At 49.0% G+C, this 15,739-nt stretch overlaps 1 protein-coding gene across 2 annotated transcripts in view; it reads left to right on the top strand.

The window, feature by feature from the left end:
- The window catches only part of DCUN1D1 (defective in cullin neddylation 1 domain containing 1), a 29,981-nt gene extending 24,885 nt beyond the window's left edge, over window positions 1–5,096 (top strand). For both annotated transcript variants that reach the window (XM_015421918.1, XM_015421929.1), the window contains exon 7: window positions 4,077–5,096. In XM_015421918.1, coding sequence (XP_015277404.1) covers window positions 4,077–4,156 — 80 coding nt within the window. In that variant the 3' untranslated portion in view covers window positions 4,157–5,096. The remainder of the gene's footprint in view (window positions 1–4,076) is intronic.
- The last annotated feature ends 10,643 nt before the right edge of the window (window positions 5,097–15,739 follow it).

Raw genomic sequence — 15,739 nt, 5'->3', positions numbered from 1 at the left:
ATTGGACACATTTTACCTCAGAAGAGCAAACTGTTTAGAATGTTAGAGGCAAAAGCCAATCAAGTCGCATATGCAAACGACCTCTGTGTTCCGAGGAAAAGGCCAATGAGGCTGCATATGCAAATAACCTTTGTGTTCTGACTGGCTATGGGGGGAAGAGGAACAGCAAAATGTTTAGAATGTTGGAGGCAGGACTCAGGCAAGCAGCCAGTGGATAGGGAGACCCTCTGAATGACAGATCAGAGAGCGAACTGATTTTGGAGCGTGTGGAATGTTCTAGAGTAGTGCCACCACCATTCGGCTTTTATTTATAAGGGAGATGTCCTGGCTCCACTCCAGTTTGGTGTAGTGGTTAAGTACACGGACTCTAATCTGGGAGAGCCGGGGTTGATTCCCCACTCCTCCACTTGCACCTGGCTGGATGACCTTGGGCAAGCCTTAGCTCTGTCAGAACTGTCCTTGAAAAAAGAGCAGTTTCTGTCAAGAGCTCTCTCAGGCCCACCTACCTCACAGGGTGTCTGTTGTGGGGAGGGGAAGGGAAAGGAGTTTGTAAACTGCTCTGGGACACCTTTGGGTAGTGAAGGGCGGGGTACCAATCCAATCTCCTCCTCCTCCTCCTGATGGCACCTGGTATTTTTGGCCACTTTGTGACCGGAGTGTTGGACTGGAGGGGCCACTGGCCTGATCCAACATTGGCTTCTCTCTTATGTTCTTATGTCCTGGCCCCACTGGCGGACCTCCTGATGGCACCTGGTATTTCTGGCCACTGTGTGACACAGAGTGTTGGACTGGAGGGGCCATTGGCCTGATCCAACATTGGCTTCTCTTATGTCCTTATGGGCCGGGCCCTCGGCCTGAAGAAGAGGAGAGGCTTTTAGAGAGCTGGAGGAGGGGAAACGGCCGGCCGGAGAAGGCAGAGGGGTGACAGCCCATTGGCCAGGAGGCCAGTCCCTGAAGGGGCCTGGGAGGCATTGGGAGCCCAGGGAAGAAGTCCTGCCCGGAGACAGCCGTGGAGGAAGGAGGCCAGGTCTTGTCCTCAAAGCCAGGGGGCCTGCAAAGGCCAGCAAGAGAGGGACCCCAGGCGAAGGAGTTCTGTCCCTCCTCTCCTTTGCTGGGGCATTGCTCCTAGGTCCATGGGAGAAGAAGCTGGAAGAAGAGCGCCTCCTGGGCTCCAGTCCCCAACCCGCGGAGTCCGACAAAACATTTGTTATCGTAGGAAACGGCACAAACCGACCGAAACATCGTAGAAAGTTTTGCCTCAGTGGGACAGGGAAGGGGTCGTGTTTGTTGAATCGGGACTGGGAGATCTGCATTCGAGTCCCCGTTCAGCCATAAAACTCGCTGGCTGGCTGCAGACCGGCCACCCCCTCTCTGCCTCTCCTCCCTCGCAGGGCTTTTGTGAGGATCAGTGCAGGAGGAGGGGAGAAACCCATACGCAGGCCGGAGCTTTTCGGACTAAGGGTGGGCTAAGAAATACGATGGCTTGGAACACTGAGCGACTGGGGGTGTGTGTCTGTTCCTTTCGATGGGCTCAGACGTAACGAGGGGTGAGAGCTGAAAGGGGTCTCCCTTCTTTTAAGGCTCGGACACACCTTATGGTTATTAGATACTGGAAAAGAACGGGAAACTCACAAACTCCCCCAGTCACCAGCCCTTTAACCCGCGGTTAGCCAAAGATTCGCAGCGCCATGATTTTCGTAACAACATTCGTTCAAGATACGCCATCCCCGACGATCTTTTGGGAACATCGGTTGATAAATCCCAACTTAGAAACTGGATTTATGACTTTGACGCCCGGCTAGACTGTTCTTTGATATTAAAATCAAAAGCAGCACCATGGTACAAACTAATTAAATCGGACCATACTTGAACTCCATACCTAGCTAACATCTCCAAATACGTACTTGGAGCGTCCTTTCCTTCCCTACGGTTTCAGTCAATGCCGATGGTAATTTTGGAGGGCCGCTTTAATCATAAGAACATAAGAGAACATAAGAGACGCCAATGTTGGATCAGGCCAAAGGCCCATCTAGTCCAACACTCTGTGTCACACAGTGGCCAGAAATACCAGGTGCCATCGGGAGGTCCACCAGTGGGGCCAGGAGATTAGAAGCCCTCCCACTGTTGCCCCCCCCAAGCACCAAGAAGACAGAGCATCACTTGCCCCAGAGTCCCTAGCTATACCTTGTGGCTAATAGCCACTGATGGACCTCTGCTCCATATGCTTATCTAATTCCCTTTTGAAGCCGTCCATGCTTGTAGCCGCCATCACTTCCTGTGGCAGTGAATTCCATGTGTTAATCTTTGGGTGAATTTGGATTATTTGGATTATTTATTTATTTAATTTGGATTATTTAGATAATCAGACTCCATTGGCCCATCATCTATGTATTTGTGACACCCATGTACTCGAGGACTGGCCTCATTATATCCTCTTTTGCCCACTGCACTCCAGTCCGAGGGCTATATTTTTAGCAGGTGTTTTATCTGGTCTTAGTGTATACCTAGTTGAGGATCAAATCACATTTTTGTTATCTGACATTGATTCATATGTTTCTTACAAAGTTTCGTCATTTGCCCTTGCTGCAAAGACTATACGTTTCGAGGTGGCAACGGGTACGGGGATTATTTAGGTTACTGTATTAAATTAGTCTCATTTTGTTACTGACTTTCGGTACTTTTGTATATTTTTATATTAGCTTATACCTTGTTCATAATCTGTATTTTTATTGCTGAGAGTTTTGTAACCTTGTAACGTCCAGTGTCTAATTACAATAAAAACTGAACTGAACTGGTGTACTGAACGGCAAAGAGAATGGCGAGATTCGTGTCCAGTAGCATCTTTAGAGACCAGCACGATTTTCATGGTAGGAGCTCTTGAGAGTCAGATGGACAAAGGGAGCTTTAACTCTTGAACATTTATACCCCCAGAGGAGTCAGCCATGTTAGTCTTAAGCATATGGAGCAGAGATCCATCAGTGGCTATTAGCCACAAGGTATAGATAGGGGCTCTGTCATCTTGGTGCTTAGGGGGGTCAACAGTGGGAGGGCTTCTGATGTCCTGGCCCCACTGGTGGACCTCCTGATGGCACCTGGTATTTCTGGCCACTGTGTGATACAGAGTGTTGGACTGGATGGGCCTTTGGCCTGATCCAACATTGGCATCTCTTATGTTCTTATGTCTGTTGCTGCAAAATACTGATAATCCCAGTAGCACCTTTAAGACTAACAAACTGAATTGTAGCATAAGCCTTCGAGAAACACAGCTCTCTTCGTCAGATGCAAGAGAGCTGTGTTTCTCGAAAGCTTACACTACAATAAAGTGTGTTAGTCTTAAAGGTGCTCCTGGGCTTTTTGCTGTTTTGGAAGCTCGTACCCTGAAACTCTTGTTGGTCTCTGAGGTGCTGCTGGACTCGAATTTAGCTCTTCTACTGCAGACGAACTCGGCTACCCTCTGACTCTGTCTGCATGGCAAGGAGAGAGTGTGAGCAGGAAACTCCACGATAGATTAATGGAGGAGAAGTCTATCAGTGGCCACTAGCCATGGTGACTGAGGGGAAGCTCCACATTCAGAGGCATGAATCCTTTGAATCCCAGAGCCAGGAGGCAACCTCAGGGGAAGGCCTCGGCCTCTCTGCCCTGTTGTTGGTCATTAAGAGGAACTGGTTGGCCACTGTGTGAGACGGGCTGCTGGACTAGTTGGACTATCGGTCTGATGCAGGGCTCTTCTTATGTTCTTGTTCTTAACTTCCCAAGTACAATCCCCTTCCCTGAGTTGCTTGCTAGCCTTTGGCAAGCTGCTGACCCCCTTAATATGTGTGTATGAGGTGGGTGTTAAGGTTATCGCCTTCTGCTTTTATTGGGGAATGTTTTAAACTTGTAGACTGTTTGCCCCGGCCTCCCTTGCGGGACTGTTATGAGTATTACTGAGATTACACGTCCCTAAAGCATGTGGGGCGTGCTCTATAAGTCCTCTTTTCTGATGTTCTCCTCCTGGCGGGAAGGTTCCGAGTTCTCCATTTTGTGAAACGTTGACTGAGGCGTGCTAAACTTGTCTGCCTTTCTCCTCCTTTCAGGGGCCTGGCCGGTTCTTATCGACGACTTTGTGGAATTTGCACGCCCTCAGATTGCCGGGATAAAAAGTACGACAGTGTAGTGCTAAACGAACCTTCTGGAATGTACATAGCCTTGTACAAATAAAAATAATGAGGACAAATTGCACAGTCGATTTCCGCCGGCTGGACTGAACTGAACAGGACTGAAGACCAATCCTCACAAAGCGAAGACTGAGGGTTGAGACCAACCTTTTAAGGATCTACCTTGGACCATATCAGACTGCGGCCGCCTCGGGCTTCTCTCCTAGCCCGGGCCAGCCTGGCTTATTTAAAAAACAAACAAACTCCAGCAGTGTGGACTTCTTTTTTTTTTTAATGGAGGACCCTCATCATTCCCATAAACCTTAAAATGTGTCGGGTGGTCATTACTTTTGAGATTTCTGGTTCCGCGTCGAGCACGTCTCTTCACCGAGCAAACTCTGGGGCGTAAGAATTCCTCAGATGAGTATCTCATCCCAGTTGGTGTTTTTTTTTTTTTTAAATTTTGTTGTTGGGTTTTTTTTTTTAGACAGCTCTTGTGAAATAACATACTTCTGGGCCAGCTGCAAAGACTCTGCTGATGGAAAACACCCTCCGAGAGTGACGAGGTTGAGGATCTTGGTTTCTTAGGGCCAGTGCTGTCAAAGCGAGCGGCCGAGCGGGTTTCCCCGCTTTTTTCTTTTTTAAAGCAAATTTAGAAATGCTTCGACAAAAGCCTGTCTTCTTCCCTTCCTCCCCGTATCAGGCTAAACAGGTGCCTGAGTGAAGTCTAATTGTATCCATGACGAACACTGGTTGAAAACACAGCGCAGATAACACTGTGCACGTAACAGTGCCCCCGTTTTAATAGTATAGTCAGAAACACTGGGTGCCTAACGTTAAATGCAGAATCGCCCCCTGGGGGCCCTGACCTCCGGTAGCTGGATCCCGTAGAACTTACGTTTCTGCCTCTTATTTGCTGGTGTGGCCCCCCCCCCCCACGCCCTCCACTTTCTTTTCAGTGGCTCCCCACGGCTGCCAGCATCCCAGTCACCGTTGTTCTTTACTGCACGAGCAGTACGGGAGGGAGCTTGGCTCGAACAGGGGTGCCTACAGCCGCCAAGACAATGTGGTGCACAGGACTAGTGAAGCCCCCCACCCCCAAAGCCTCCATGGGGATACCTTGGTCTGCTGTGCAATATAATTGTGTGGTGTTGTTCTAGGGTTGGGCTGGGGGAATTTTTCAGGGAACTGGGGACATTTCCCCCTTCCCCCAATGGTCCTCCAGTTCTCGGGGCTGGTTGGTATCTCCACGTTCGTTTATCTAACTCCACTGTGTCTGTCCCCCCCCCCCAGACATACATCCAGTGATTTTGCCTCAGAAGAGACAGAGCCACAGAAAAGTTTGCCACTCCTAGCGGAGTTGGCGGTCGCCAAAGGAGGACTAGCCGGTTTCATCTGAAACGTGAGGTCACACTCTTCTCACGACCGGCTCTTCAGAGTTGCCCAATAAAGTTTTGCAGTATCGTCGAGCTCCTCTTTGTTCAAAGCCTCGTCTTCTCCCCCCCCCGCCCCCCCAGTTTAAGTCCTACTGAAAAGTTAAAAACTTGAATACGATACTGAATGTGTAATCTTAATTACACAACATAAACCTCTCTGTTGGAGCCAATGAAGGGTTTTGATAGCTGGACTGGAATAAGGAGGCGCAGCATACAGATCTGTTCCGCAGTTACTGGGCTGAGCCACAGCATAGAAACCTTAATGACGCCAGCAGCACTGCTGTAAGTGGGTGATGCCATTTACCTGCGACACAATTTTTTTTTAATCAAACAAAATGCAGATTACAGTGGTTGCCAAAGGGCAACGCGCCCCCCCCCCCCAGACCCAGAGCTTCAGGGGAGCTCTAGTGCATATGGGGCTGCTTCGTGGCGGCAGCAGCAGCTTCTCTGTTCATATCAGCAGTGGATGAACAGGTAGGGCTGTTGCCGATGTTGGAGACCCTGCTTGACTGGAGCTCCCGCGGGTCAGAGCGGAAGGGGGTCCATTTCACCCAAGCGAGCACAGATCATATCGAGCACAATCCAGCCAAATGGGCGGAGCACTTTGAAGTCCAGCTTACTTCAATGGGGGAGAGTTAAGAATGCGCGTGACCCATTAGTTGAGCTCGCTGGGACTTTAAAAGCCTGCATCTCTTTGGCTCGGTTGAGAGAGAAGCATTTCTTTGAACCGTAAAGAAACGGGAACCGCCCCTCGTGGTCTCCGGCATGGATTCCTCCTCCTGTTTCCATCATTATCACGAGCACCATTACAGCTGCTCCAAGATGAATGTCGAATCATCTCTAGTTTCCCTTCAAAGGGTGAAAGCAGAATTAGGATTAGTTTGTAAATCCCGCTCAAAGCTATCCATGGTGTTAACCCTGGTATAAATGTGACGCTGTAAAGGGAGAGGAGAAGGAAGCCCCAGGGATCCCTACGGTTCAGAGATCAGGAACTGTTAGGTCTGTACCGGGTCTCTGAATTCTTAAGTTGCCTGTACTGGCATCGGTACCGTACAGAATCTGGTCACTCACTCCAAAGCATGGTCTTATTTGTGTGTGTGTGTGTGTTTTTGTACGAAAGCAGCACTTGAAATGCCTTTAGGCTACAATGTCATTTAACTCCACGAGCAAAGACGAATCCACCCCCCCCCCCGAGGCATTTAAAAATCCAATCGAGTCATTAAGAACGAGACGTTCAGGTTCCGTCTACTCCACGGTGCGCCAATGCCTGATTCTCATTTATCCTTGAAATTAGAAAAGCACTTTTATACACGTGGTAGAATAATTTTAGGGAAGGAAAAAAATCCCTCTGGTATTAAACTGCTTAATACTTAAAAAAAAACGAACTGGTCAGAATGATGCCTCCCTTTAGATAAAGCTTAGAGTTGCATTAATTCAAGGTCACCACTGGATAACCTTGGGAATCTCTTCTCCAGCTGCTGGGAGTGGCAGTCAGAGATTTTGCTTCCCTGCTTTCAGTCTCCCCCCCTCCCCTTTCTTTTCTCTCGTGTAAATATTGGCAGAGACTTGAATTACGAAAACTTTGCAAAGTGTGCGCGCGCCGGTTTCTGTCTTGAGGAAATTTTGGGTACAGCTTTTCCAAGAATGATTCGTTAATGTATGCTGTGTATTTTGTGTGTGTGTGTGTGTGTGCTAAGTGTTCATGGTATATTCCCCCCCCCCCCTCTTTAAATGAAACATACTTAACTCTATCCCTGTGCAGAAGTCATAGGTTGGGGGGTCATCAACACCCTGCTTTTTTTTTTTTTTTTAAAACAGACTCTTCCTTTTGCAATGTTGAGGCCTTTTCGACAAAATGGGTTTTTGCCATCAGTTTGGTACTACACGATTTATAATTACTGTGTAATTATAAAATTGCATTACATAAAGCATTGCTGTCTTAAGTAGCAGAGAAACTAGGTTGTTTTGTGTGATTGCATCTTTGGATTTTTAAGGGGGGGGAGGTTCAGCCTGTGGAGCCCACAGGTAGGCCATCCCCCTTCTCTTAAGGGGGCCGACCATACTCATTTTTGCACCATGCCAAGGAGCAGAAATACTTGGTTTAACGATGGTTTGCTTTTGAACATAAATGTCTGGCTCCAGCAGGTGCAGAAAAATGCTTGTGCGTGTGTGTGAGAGATAATTTTTTTGTTGTTTAAAAGTTACTGTGGCCTATTTGACTCCACCATTCATAAAATCAACTGAAGCTTTCATCTGGCAGTAAGTTTCCCTAGGTAAATTGTTTTCCTTTTGCCAAATGGTTTTTTTTTTGGGGGGGGGAACGAATGGATGTTTTAAAAATAAAAATTAGGGTTTTTTAAAATACTAAAATGTAGAATTAGAAATATCCAGGGCATTTGGGAATTTATTTGTTGCTGTAGGTTTTCCGGGATGTGTGGCCATGGCCTCATCCCGGAAAATCTACAGCAACTAATGAACTCCGGCCACGAAAGCCCTCGACAGCATTTGGGAATCAGAGTTTAATTTCCGTCCCACGACCAGCGTCATTTTGTAGGCTGAACTGTAACTTTTAAGAAAAATCCCTCCGAATGAACCACAGGCAACAAAAAGTTCAAGCCCAGTTGTCCTGGTCGAAACGTGTATTGAATTATTTCAGTTAAAAAAAAAAGTAATTTAAAAAAATAAAATAATCCACGGCAAGGAGGCCGATGAGAGAGTTGGAAACTGCCAACAGCATCGTGCGCGCCATGAAATGTGAAGACTGCAATGGGACGCTGTAGATATCCTCCTCTCTTTCCATGGCACATCGGTCTAATATACCTAATATTGGCAGGCGGGGAAAGGAATGGGACATCTCCATGTGGAATGCGGCTGGTCCAAAGCTGGAGCTTCATGATTCTTTTGAACCTGTTAAATAAAAGTAACTTATTTCTTCAAAAACTGTTTTATTATCCTTCTGCAGAATGTTTTTAAATTTAATGTAACTTAAAACTTTTTTAAAAAAACAACGCATAACTTGTCATTCATCTTTTGCTTTTAAAGGTGCAGTTTTATAGACTGTTCTCAAAAGATGCACAGGTCAGTTTAGGATCTCTTCACCCATTACAGTGAGGCAGATCAGCTTTTGTCACTGACTGGTTGGTGTCGTGGTTAAGTGCGCGGACTCTAATCTGGGAGAACCAGGTTTGATTCCCCGCTCCTCCACTGGCAGCTGCTGGATGACCTTGGGCTAACCATAGTTCTGATAAGAGCTGTTCTTGAAAAAGAGCAGTTTCTGTCAAGAGCTCTCTCAGCCCGGCCTACCTCCCAGGGTGTCTGTTGTGGGGAGGGGAAGGGAAAGGAGTTCGTAAGCCGCTCTGAGATGCCTTTGGGTAGGGAAGGGCGCGGTATAAATCCAATATCATCATCATCTCTGGTGTACAGAGAGCTGTAGCCACTCACCACTTCATTAGCAAGCGTTCCTACCTGGCACATGTGTTCCTACATTCACTGGGCCACGTTGGGGTAGTGGTTAGAAGTACAGACTCTAATCTGAGAGAATCGGGTTTGATCCCCCACTCCTCCACATGCAGCTGCTGGTGCGACCTTGGCTCAGTCACAAGTTCTCTCAGCTGTTCTCTCAAGGGCAGTTCTCGGAAGGGCTCTCTCAGCCCTACCTACCTCACAGGGTTTGTGTTGTGGGTAGGGGGAAGGGAAAGGAGACTCCTTCGGGTAGTGAAAGGTGGGGTATAAGCCCAGTCTCCTCTCCTTGATTTTAAGAAGCATGCTTAAAGTGCACACACCTAATAACGCATGGAAGTGATCCTTAGATTCTTGACGCATGGAAAGAATAGCCAGCCTTCCAACCGGAAAAAAGGCTTTAGAAATGGGGGGGAGGGGGGAAATGAAATCAGTAGAGCTGTAGGTGCTTGAATCTTGTTGGATACCAAAGGTTTCTATCCATCTATATAGGTATTTATCCCCCCCCCCTTTCTCAGATTACATCTTTCTCCCGTACTCAGTTTTACTCTCACAACCACCACCTTCTGAGATAGGTTAGGCTGAAGAAGGCGTGGCTGGCCCGAGGTCCCTCAGTGAGACTTCTGGGGCGGAGTGGTGACTCGAACCTGGCTTCTCTCGATGCTAGTCAGATGCTTTGACCACAGCCTCCTGCTGGCCCTGGCTTTCGTTTCCTAAAGTGCAACTTCTGTCCCTAAACGCCTGTAGGTTGCCACGCATCCAGTCCTCAGCAGTTGCCAGAGGCAGTTCTCCAGATGTGAGACGATCCCAAGGGACGATGGCAGCTGCTTCCTGGGGGCAACATGGGAACACTTCCCCAAGGGAATAAGGCAAGAATGTCATTGACTGCGAAATCTGCTGTTCCCATGGCGCAGGTATCCTGCCCTCCTCTTTTACTCAAATGGTGCCAGTCAGGGCTCTTTTTGTAGAAAAAGCCCAGCAGGAACTCATTAGCATAATAGGCCACACCCAACAACAGGAACTCATTAGCATATTGGGCCACACCCCTGACAGCACAGCTCATTAGCACATTAGGCCGCACCCACATGTTACCAGAAGTGTGGTTATCCAGCCACACCCACCTTTTGCTTCTTATTCTGTTTACCTTGTTTGTTGTCAAAACCCAGGGCTTTTTTGTAGCAGGACCTCCTTTGCATGTTAGGCCACACACCCCTAAGGTAGCCAATCCGAATGAGTTCCTGCTGTTGGGTGTGGCCAATTATGCTAATGAGTTCCTGCTGGGCGTGGCCAACTCGGGAGCCAGCCAGAACTCCGTTCTTGTGCGTTCCTGCCCAAAAATAGCCCTGGCTGCCAGCTATGTTAGTTTTTCCACTACGTGATGGACTGCATGTATGACGGTCTGTATGAACTGCAGCTCGTGTGTTTCGGAATGGTGGTCCCTGCATTAGGTCACCGGCTGCCCCGTTCATGTATGTGTCAGGTGTTTGTGCTGCACAATATGCCCCAGCCTGTGTGGGGCTATGAACACACCCACATTGCAGAGTCCCAAACCACCTGTAAAAGCAGGCTATCTTTTACATGCTCAGAGGTTCGGGTTTGTTCCTCCTGTGTATGTATCAAGTGTTCCTTCGAGCGCATTGAAGCTTCTGCCACCCAGTTAACACACCGCCCAGCCCTCCAGAACTAGGGAGGTTCCCCCTTCCATTAGACAACGGACGACTGTTCCACAAGATGTACGCATTTAGAAGAAGAGGAGGCGATTGGATTTATACCCTGCCCTTCACTCAAGAGTCTCAGAACAGCTTACAAACTCCTTTCCCTTTCCCTCCCCACAACAGACACCCTGTGAGGTAGGTGGGGCTGAGAGAACTCTTTCCAGAACTGTCCTTGAGCGAACAGCTCTGACAGAACTACGGCTTGCCCAAGGTCATCCAGCAGCTGTAAATGGAGGAGTGGGGAATCAAACCCGGTTCTCCCAGATTACAGTCCACACACTTCACCACCACACCAAATTGGCTCTCTTTAGTCAGTAGAGGTTGCTGCTGTTTGCGTACAAGTAGAGCAACGCATCATACCAGACGTCTTTTAGTACGCCAGACAAGAACACAAAGCGCTCAGGCATTCACGCCTCCCAAGGATGCCCTATTTAACCCAAAGCCTGCAATCTATTCTAGGCAACTATATATACGCCGGAAGAGAGAAGCGGAAGGCTGGGCGGGACTCCTCTCGCCCCAGTGGTCACAGAGGCAGCTGGTGGTGATGCGTCCCTACATTGCCTTTTGACTCCGTGGTGTTTAATGAGCAGACCTGTTTTTTTTTGAGGGGAGAGGTGATTGTGAAGGTACCTCCCAAAAGTGAGCAAGCTGTGGGAGGGGCCTGTGGCTCAGAGGCAGAGGCTCCGCTTGGCACGCAGCAGGCCCCAGGCATCTCCCGTTGAGTAGACAGTACGGATTTTGACGGACCAAGGATCTGATTCAGTATAAGGCGGCTTCATGTATTCAAGCATCCCCCCTCCCCCCCCCGATGCTCTTTAATCACAGCAAATTATATTTAGTCTTGAATTAAAACATAGCTCCCCCAACTCTTCGCTTCTTTGACGTACAAGAGCAGTTTAACTTGGGACGCTGTGCAGTGAAGTCAAGTGAACATTTGCCGAAGCCACCACGCAAGCTGCCTTAGAACAGAATCAGATCGATTTTTATAGTGACCGGCAGCCGTTCCTCCTTTTCAGACAAGGGGTGTGCCAAACCCTGCAACTCAACCGAAGACAGCAGCTGCTGAACCCAGGCACATGTAGCTGCAGCGCCCTCTCTGATGGACCCTTAAGAAAAATGCCTTGCCTGTCAATGTCATACTGAAGAAAAACTGGCAGAGCACCTGGCTGGGCACGCAGAAGCTCTCGGGCTCAATCCCCAACACCTTCCATCAAAAGAAGCAGGTAGCTGATGAGAAAGACCCTGGAACTGCCAGGCAGAGTAAAAAACCCACCAACCTTAATAGACCAATGGTCTCACTCGGCACAAGGCAGTTTCCCAGGTTGCAAAAGCAAAAGTTTAAAAGCCAAAAAGCCTTCGCTAAGCCCAGAAGTGTGTCCTTCGGCATCTTAAGATGACCGATAGCCTTTGCTTTGCGTACCTGTTTCATCTATTGAAAATGGACATGTTGCATGACTTCCTTTGCAGGCCAGTCGTAAACCTGTTAACTAGGCAGAAACCCTAGTTGCGGGCATCTTGCGTACAAGCTCAAAACTTGCGGACAGAAACTGGATTGTGCGTCTCAGGTGGGACACGATCCGGAACACTGCATTACCCTCAGTGGGGTGTGCATTTACGGTGGCTCGAGTGGTTAAGATGCTGAACTGCAGGCTGTGGAAGGTCAGTTGTTCAGCAGTTCGAGACCCGAGTGTGCCGCATGACAGAGTGAGCTCCCGTCTCTAGTTCCAGCTACTGCCAACCTAGCAGTTCAAAAGCAAGAAATTGCAAGTAGATAAATAGGTACCCCTTCGGTGGGAAGGTACCAGCGTTCCGTGCGCCTTGGTGTTTAGTCAGGCCGGCCACATGACCATGGAAACGTCTTCGGACAGCGCTGGCTCTTCGGCTTTGAAATGGAGATGAGCACCGCAACCCTAGAGTCGGACTCGACTGGCTTTCGAGCAAGGGAACCTTTATCTTTACCTATAACAACAGGGCCAGAGGTCCTTTGGCCTGTTGGTGTGGAAGTTTGTGTGCAATGCAAATCAGACATACCGTCCTTAACCAAGAAGAGACTTTAAGCCAATTAAAAGTCAAAAGTTTTATTCAATAAATATAATTCTCCATAAATGTTTGTAGACACCTTTTATTGACAGAGTGATACAACAAGCACGCTGTATTAAACTTCCACAGAAGACTTCTAAAAAGGACGTCTGAGGTTGTGGCCACAGTGCCTGCGGTCAAAGAGTTCTTGGTATCGATTATTGCTAAGGTTTCCACTTGGCAATGCTCCTACAACGCTTAACTTGCAAAGTTCAGGATTCGAACAGCTCACACGAGCTGCGTGGAGCGCCTCCTGCGACCGGGTCATTCGGAGGCCTTTTCGAAAGGTGACCACGGCACCCACGGCTCCGCTTGGCTCCAGAGCAGAGGATCTCAACGTCGGCTCGTGGTTTCTTTACGCCAATAAGGGCAGAAATAGTCAAAAGCCATGTCAATTAAGCACATTTTATGAAGTACACTCTTTGGCGCCGTATGGACAATGTCTCCTGTATATCTGAAGAAATCCTCATTTGAAAGATTAAAAAAAGCTTTCCTGGCTGCTTGAGGAAAAGAGGGTGGATATCTTTTATTTCACTGAACGAGGCCCTCTCTAAGGTGGAGATTCCTTTTGAAAATGGTGGCTGTAAACTGTGCATAGTAGAACGGAGACTGCGCATCTCTGAGAGCAGAGAATGAGTTGGGTTTCACAAGCCTGTCCCACTGATTTCAGTAGTATACCTAGGTGGGACTCCCGTTCTTGAGATCAGGGCTACGAGGAATGTCAAAAGCATTCACATTTTACGTTCTTGGCCACCGCCATGCACCCCTGTGTGCTTTTTCCCAACCAGAGATAGCTTTCTGCTCCGTTATCTGGAATTTCAGTGCACTTACAACACAGGCGGTCAGAATAAGAGAAACAATAGGGGGGGGGGAAATACGATAAACCCACAGTGCTGGTAACACTCCAGCTGCTGCTGATGTTACGCCAAGCAAATCTTGAGGAGCTTCTCCATCCACTTGAGTGGCGAGGGCTGGGTATGACCCTCCTGGCCCGTCACCATTAAGATACAAGGGAAGCCCATTGCCACAGGAACTGGGGACTGAAATGTGAACGTTCGCTCTCCCCTCTTGAAGCAAGGTCTCTGTGAGAGGCGGCTGCGTGAACATGACCTCGCCTGCTATGGGATACTGAGCAAGCAGCTCTATCCTAACTCCCGTTTTCCATCAGGAAACTGTGCACGTGTTTAACAATAAGGGCAATGGCTAAAGCCAATCAGGCCGAGCAGTTGTCTAAACAACACTCCATGTGGAACTGCCCCCCACCCCCAATGTCTCTAGGGATGCGGCTGTCTGCGGGAAGTGGTGTCAGATTTGATGTGTCCCCGGCTACAGTTTGCACTCCACAGGGCAACTGCGTCCTGGGTCAGGCCAGGCTGCCGTGCCACTGCACTCCAGAGGAGGGTCAGATCCCTACATGTGGCGTGGCTGGTAAGATCTGAACAGGTTCTCGGTCCTACTGCAAACAACGAGATCTTTTACAGGGGATTTTAAGAAGAAGAAGAGATTGGATTTATATCCCGCCCTTCACTACCCAGAGAAGTCTCAGAGCAGCTTCCAAATTCCTCTCCCTTCCCCTCCCCACAACAGACACCCTGCGAGGTAAAAGAAGAAGAAGAAGAGATTGGATTTATACCCCGCCCTTCACTACTCAAGGGAGTCTCAGAGCAGCTTACAAACTCCTCTCCTTTCCCCTCCCCACAACAGACACCCTGTGAGGTAGGTGGGGCTGAGAGAGCTCTGACAGAAACTGCACTTTTTTCAAGAACAGCTCTTATCAGAACTACGGCTTGCCCAAGGTCATCCAGCCAGGTGCATGTGGAGGAGTGGGGAATCAGACCTGGTTCTCCCAGATCAGAGTCCGCACACTTAACCACTACACCAAACTGGCTCACCGTTTCCCTCCTAATGGGGCTTAGTATATCAAACCTTGTGCCTTAAGCACTCTCTACGAGCAACCAGCTTCTGCTGGCAGAGGAGGAGGAGGAGGAAGAAGGCCCCTCTCCTTCCACCTCGTGCCACCTACGCCAAGGTAGATCCCTTGTATAACTTGTATTCCAGTTACAGAGTCGGCTGAGCGCAACATTCAGAGCAGCAGCAGGAAGCCCCAGCTTGTTAGTGATAGCAAGACAACAGCAGTCGCAGCAGTCGCAAAAGCCAGAACCCACATGGGATCTTTGAAGCAGCTGGCCCAACGTAAGCAGGGGGCTGCCATCCTGTTTTACTGCTGGATGGACAGAAGAGCCAATTTTACTGCCCAGGGGGGGAAAAAACACCCTACATCCAGCTATTCAGAGACACTAAAGCCACCCGGAGAACAATCCACAGCGGGCCGCTTTAGGTGGAGAAGATGGAGCTATTCCTCACATTACGTTCTGGAGAGGGGAGGAGTTCCTGAGTCGCTTCGCCTCCCTGCCACCTGATCGAGCGGTTGTGCAATCTGAGCCGCACAAGGAGAGTCAGTGCCTGTGGGGGTGAGAGTCTCAGCCTAGAAGTTGGGACATCTAGGTACGCTTTGGATGACCTCGGGTCAGCCACTTTCCGTGTAACTGACCAAGCAGGGCTGTTGTGGGGATACAGTGAGGAGTTGCTAACGACCCACACCGTGCTGAGCTCCTTGGGAGAAAGGAGGGCTAGAACCATGCTCTTTCTCAAGGGGATGCACGGCTTAGAGGGACGCACGGGCTCTTCCCACTGGCTTCAATTTCAGCTCCTTGTGGCACATGGCCCAGCAGTGGTCCTCCACACTGATGCAAAGGATGCTCTGGCGGTGCACCATATGCACATGATGTTCCCCGAAAGCTTTGGCCTGGGAATCCTACAGACACTGAGGGCTGTACCGCTAGACAGAACTAGGCATGTTGCCCAAACTCCCAATCAGTGAAAAATCTCCTAGGGGGCTGCCCTAGAGTGACTT

The sequence above is a fragment of the Gekko japonicus genome, unplaced genomic scaffold (assembly GCF_001447785.1).
Source record: "Gekko japonicus isolate JY-2015 unplaced genomic scaffold, Gekko_japonicus_V1.1 scaffold842, whole genome shotgun sequence".
Lineage (NCBI taxonomy): Eukaryota > Metazoa > Chordata > Lepidosauria > Squamata > Gekkonidae > Gekko > Gekko japonicus.
Note: the sequence above shows the minus strand (reverse complement) of the source record. Positions and strands in the feature narration are given on the sequence as shown.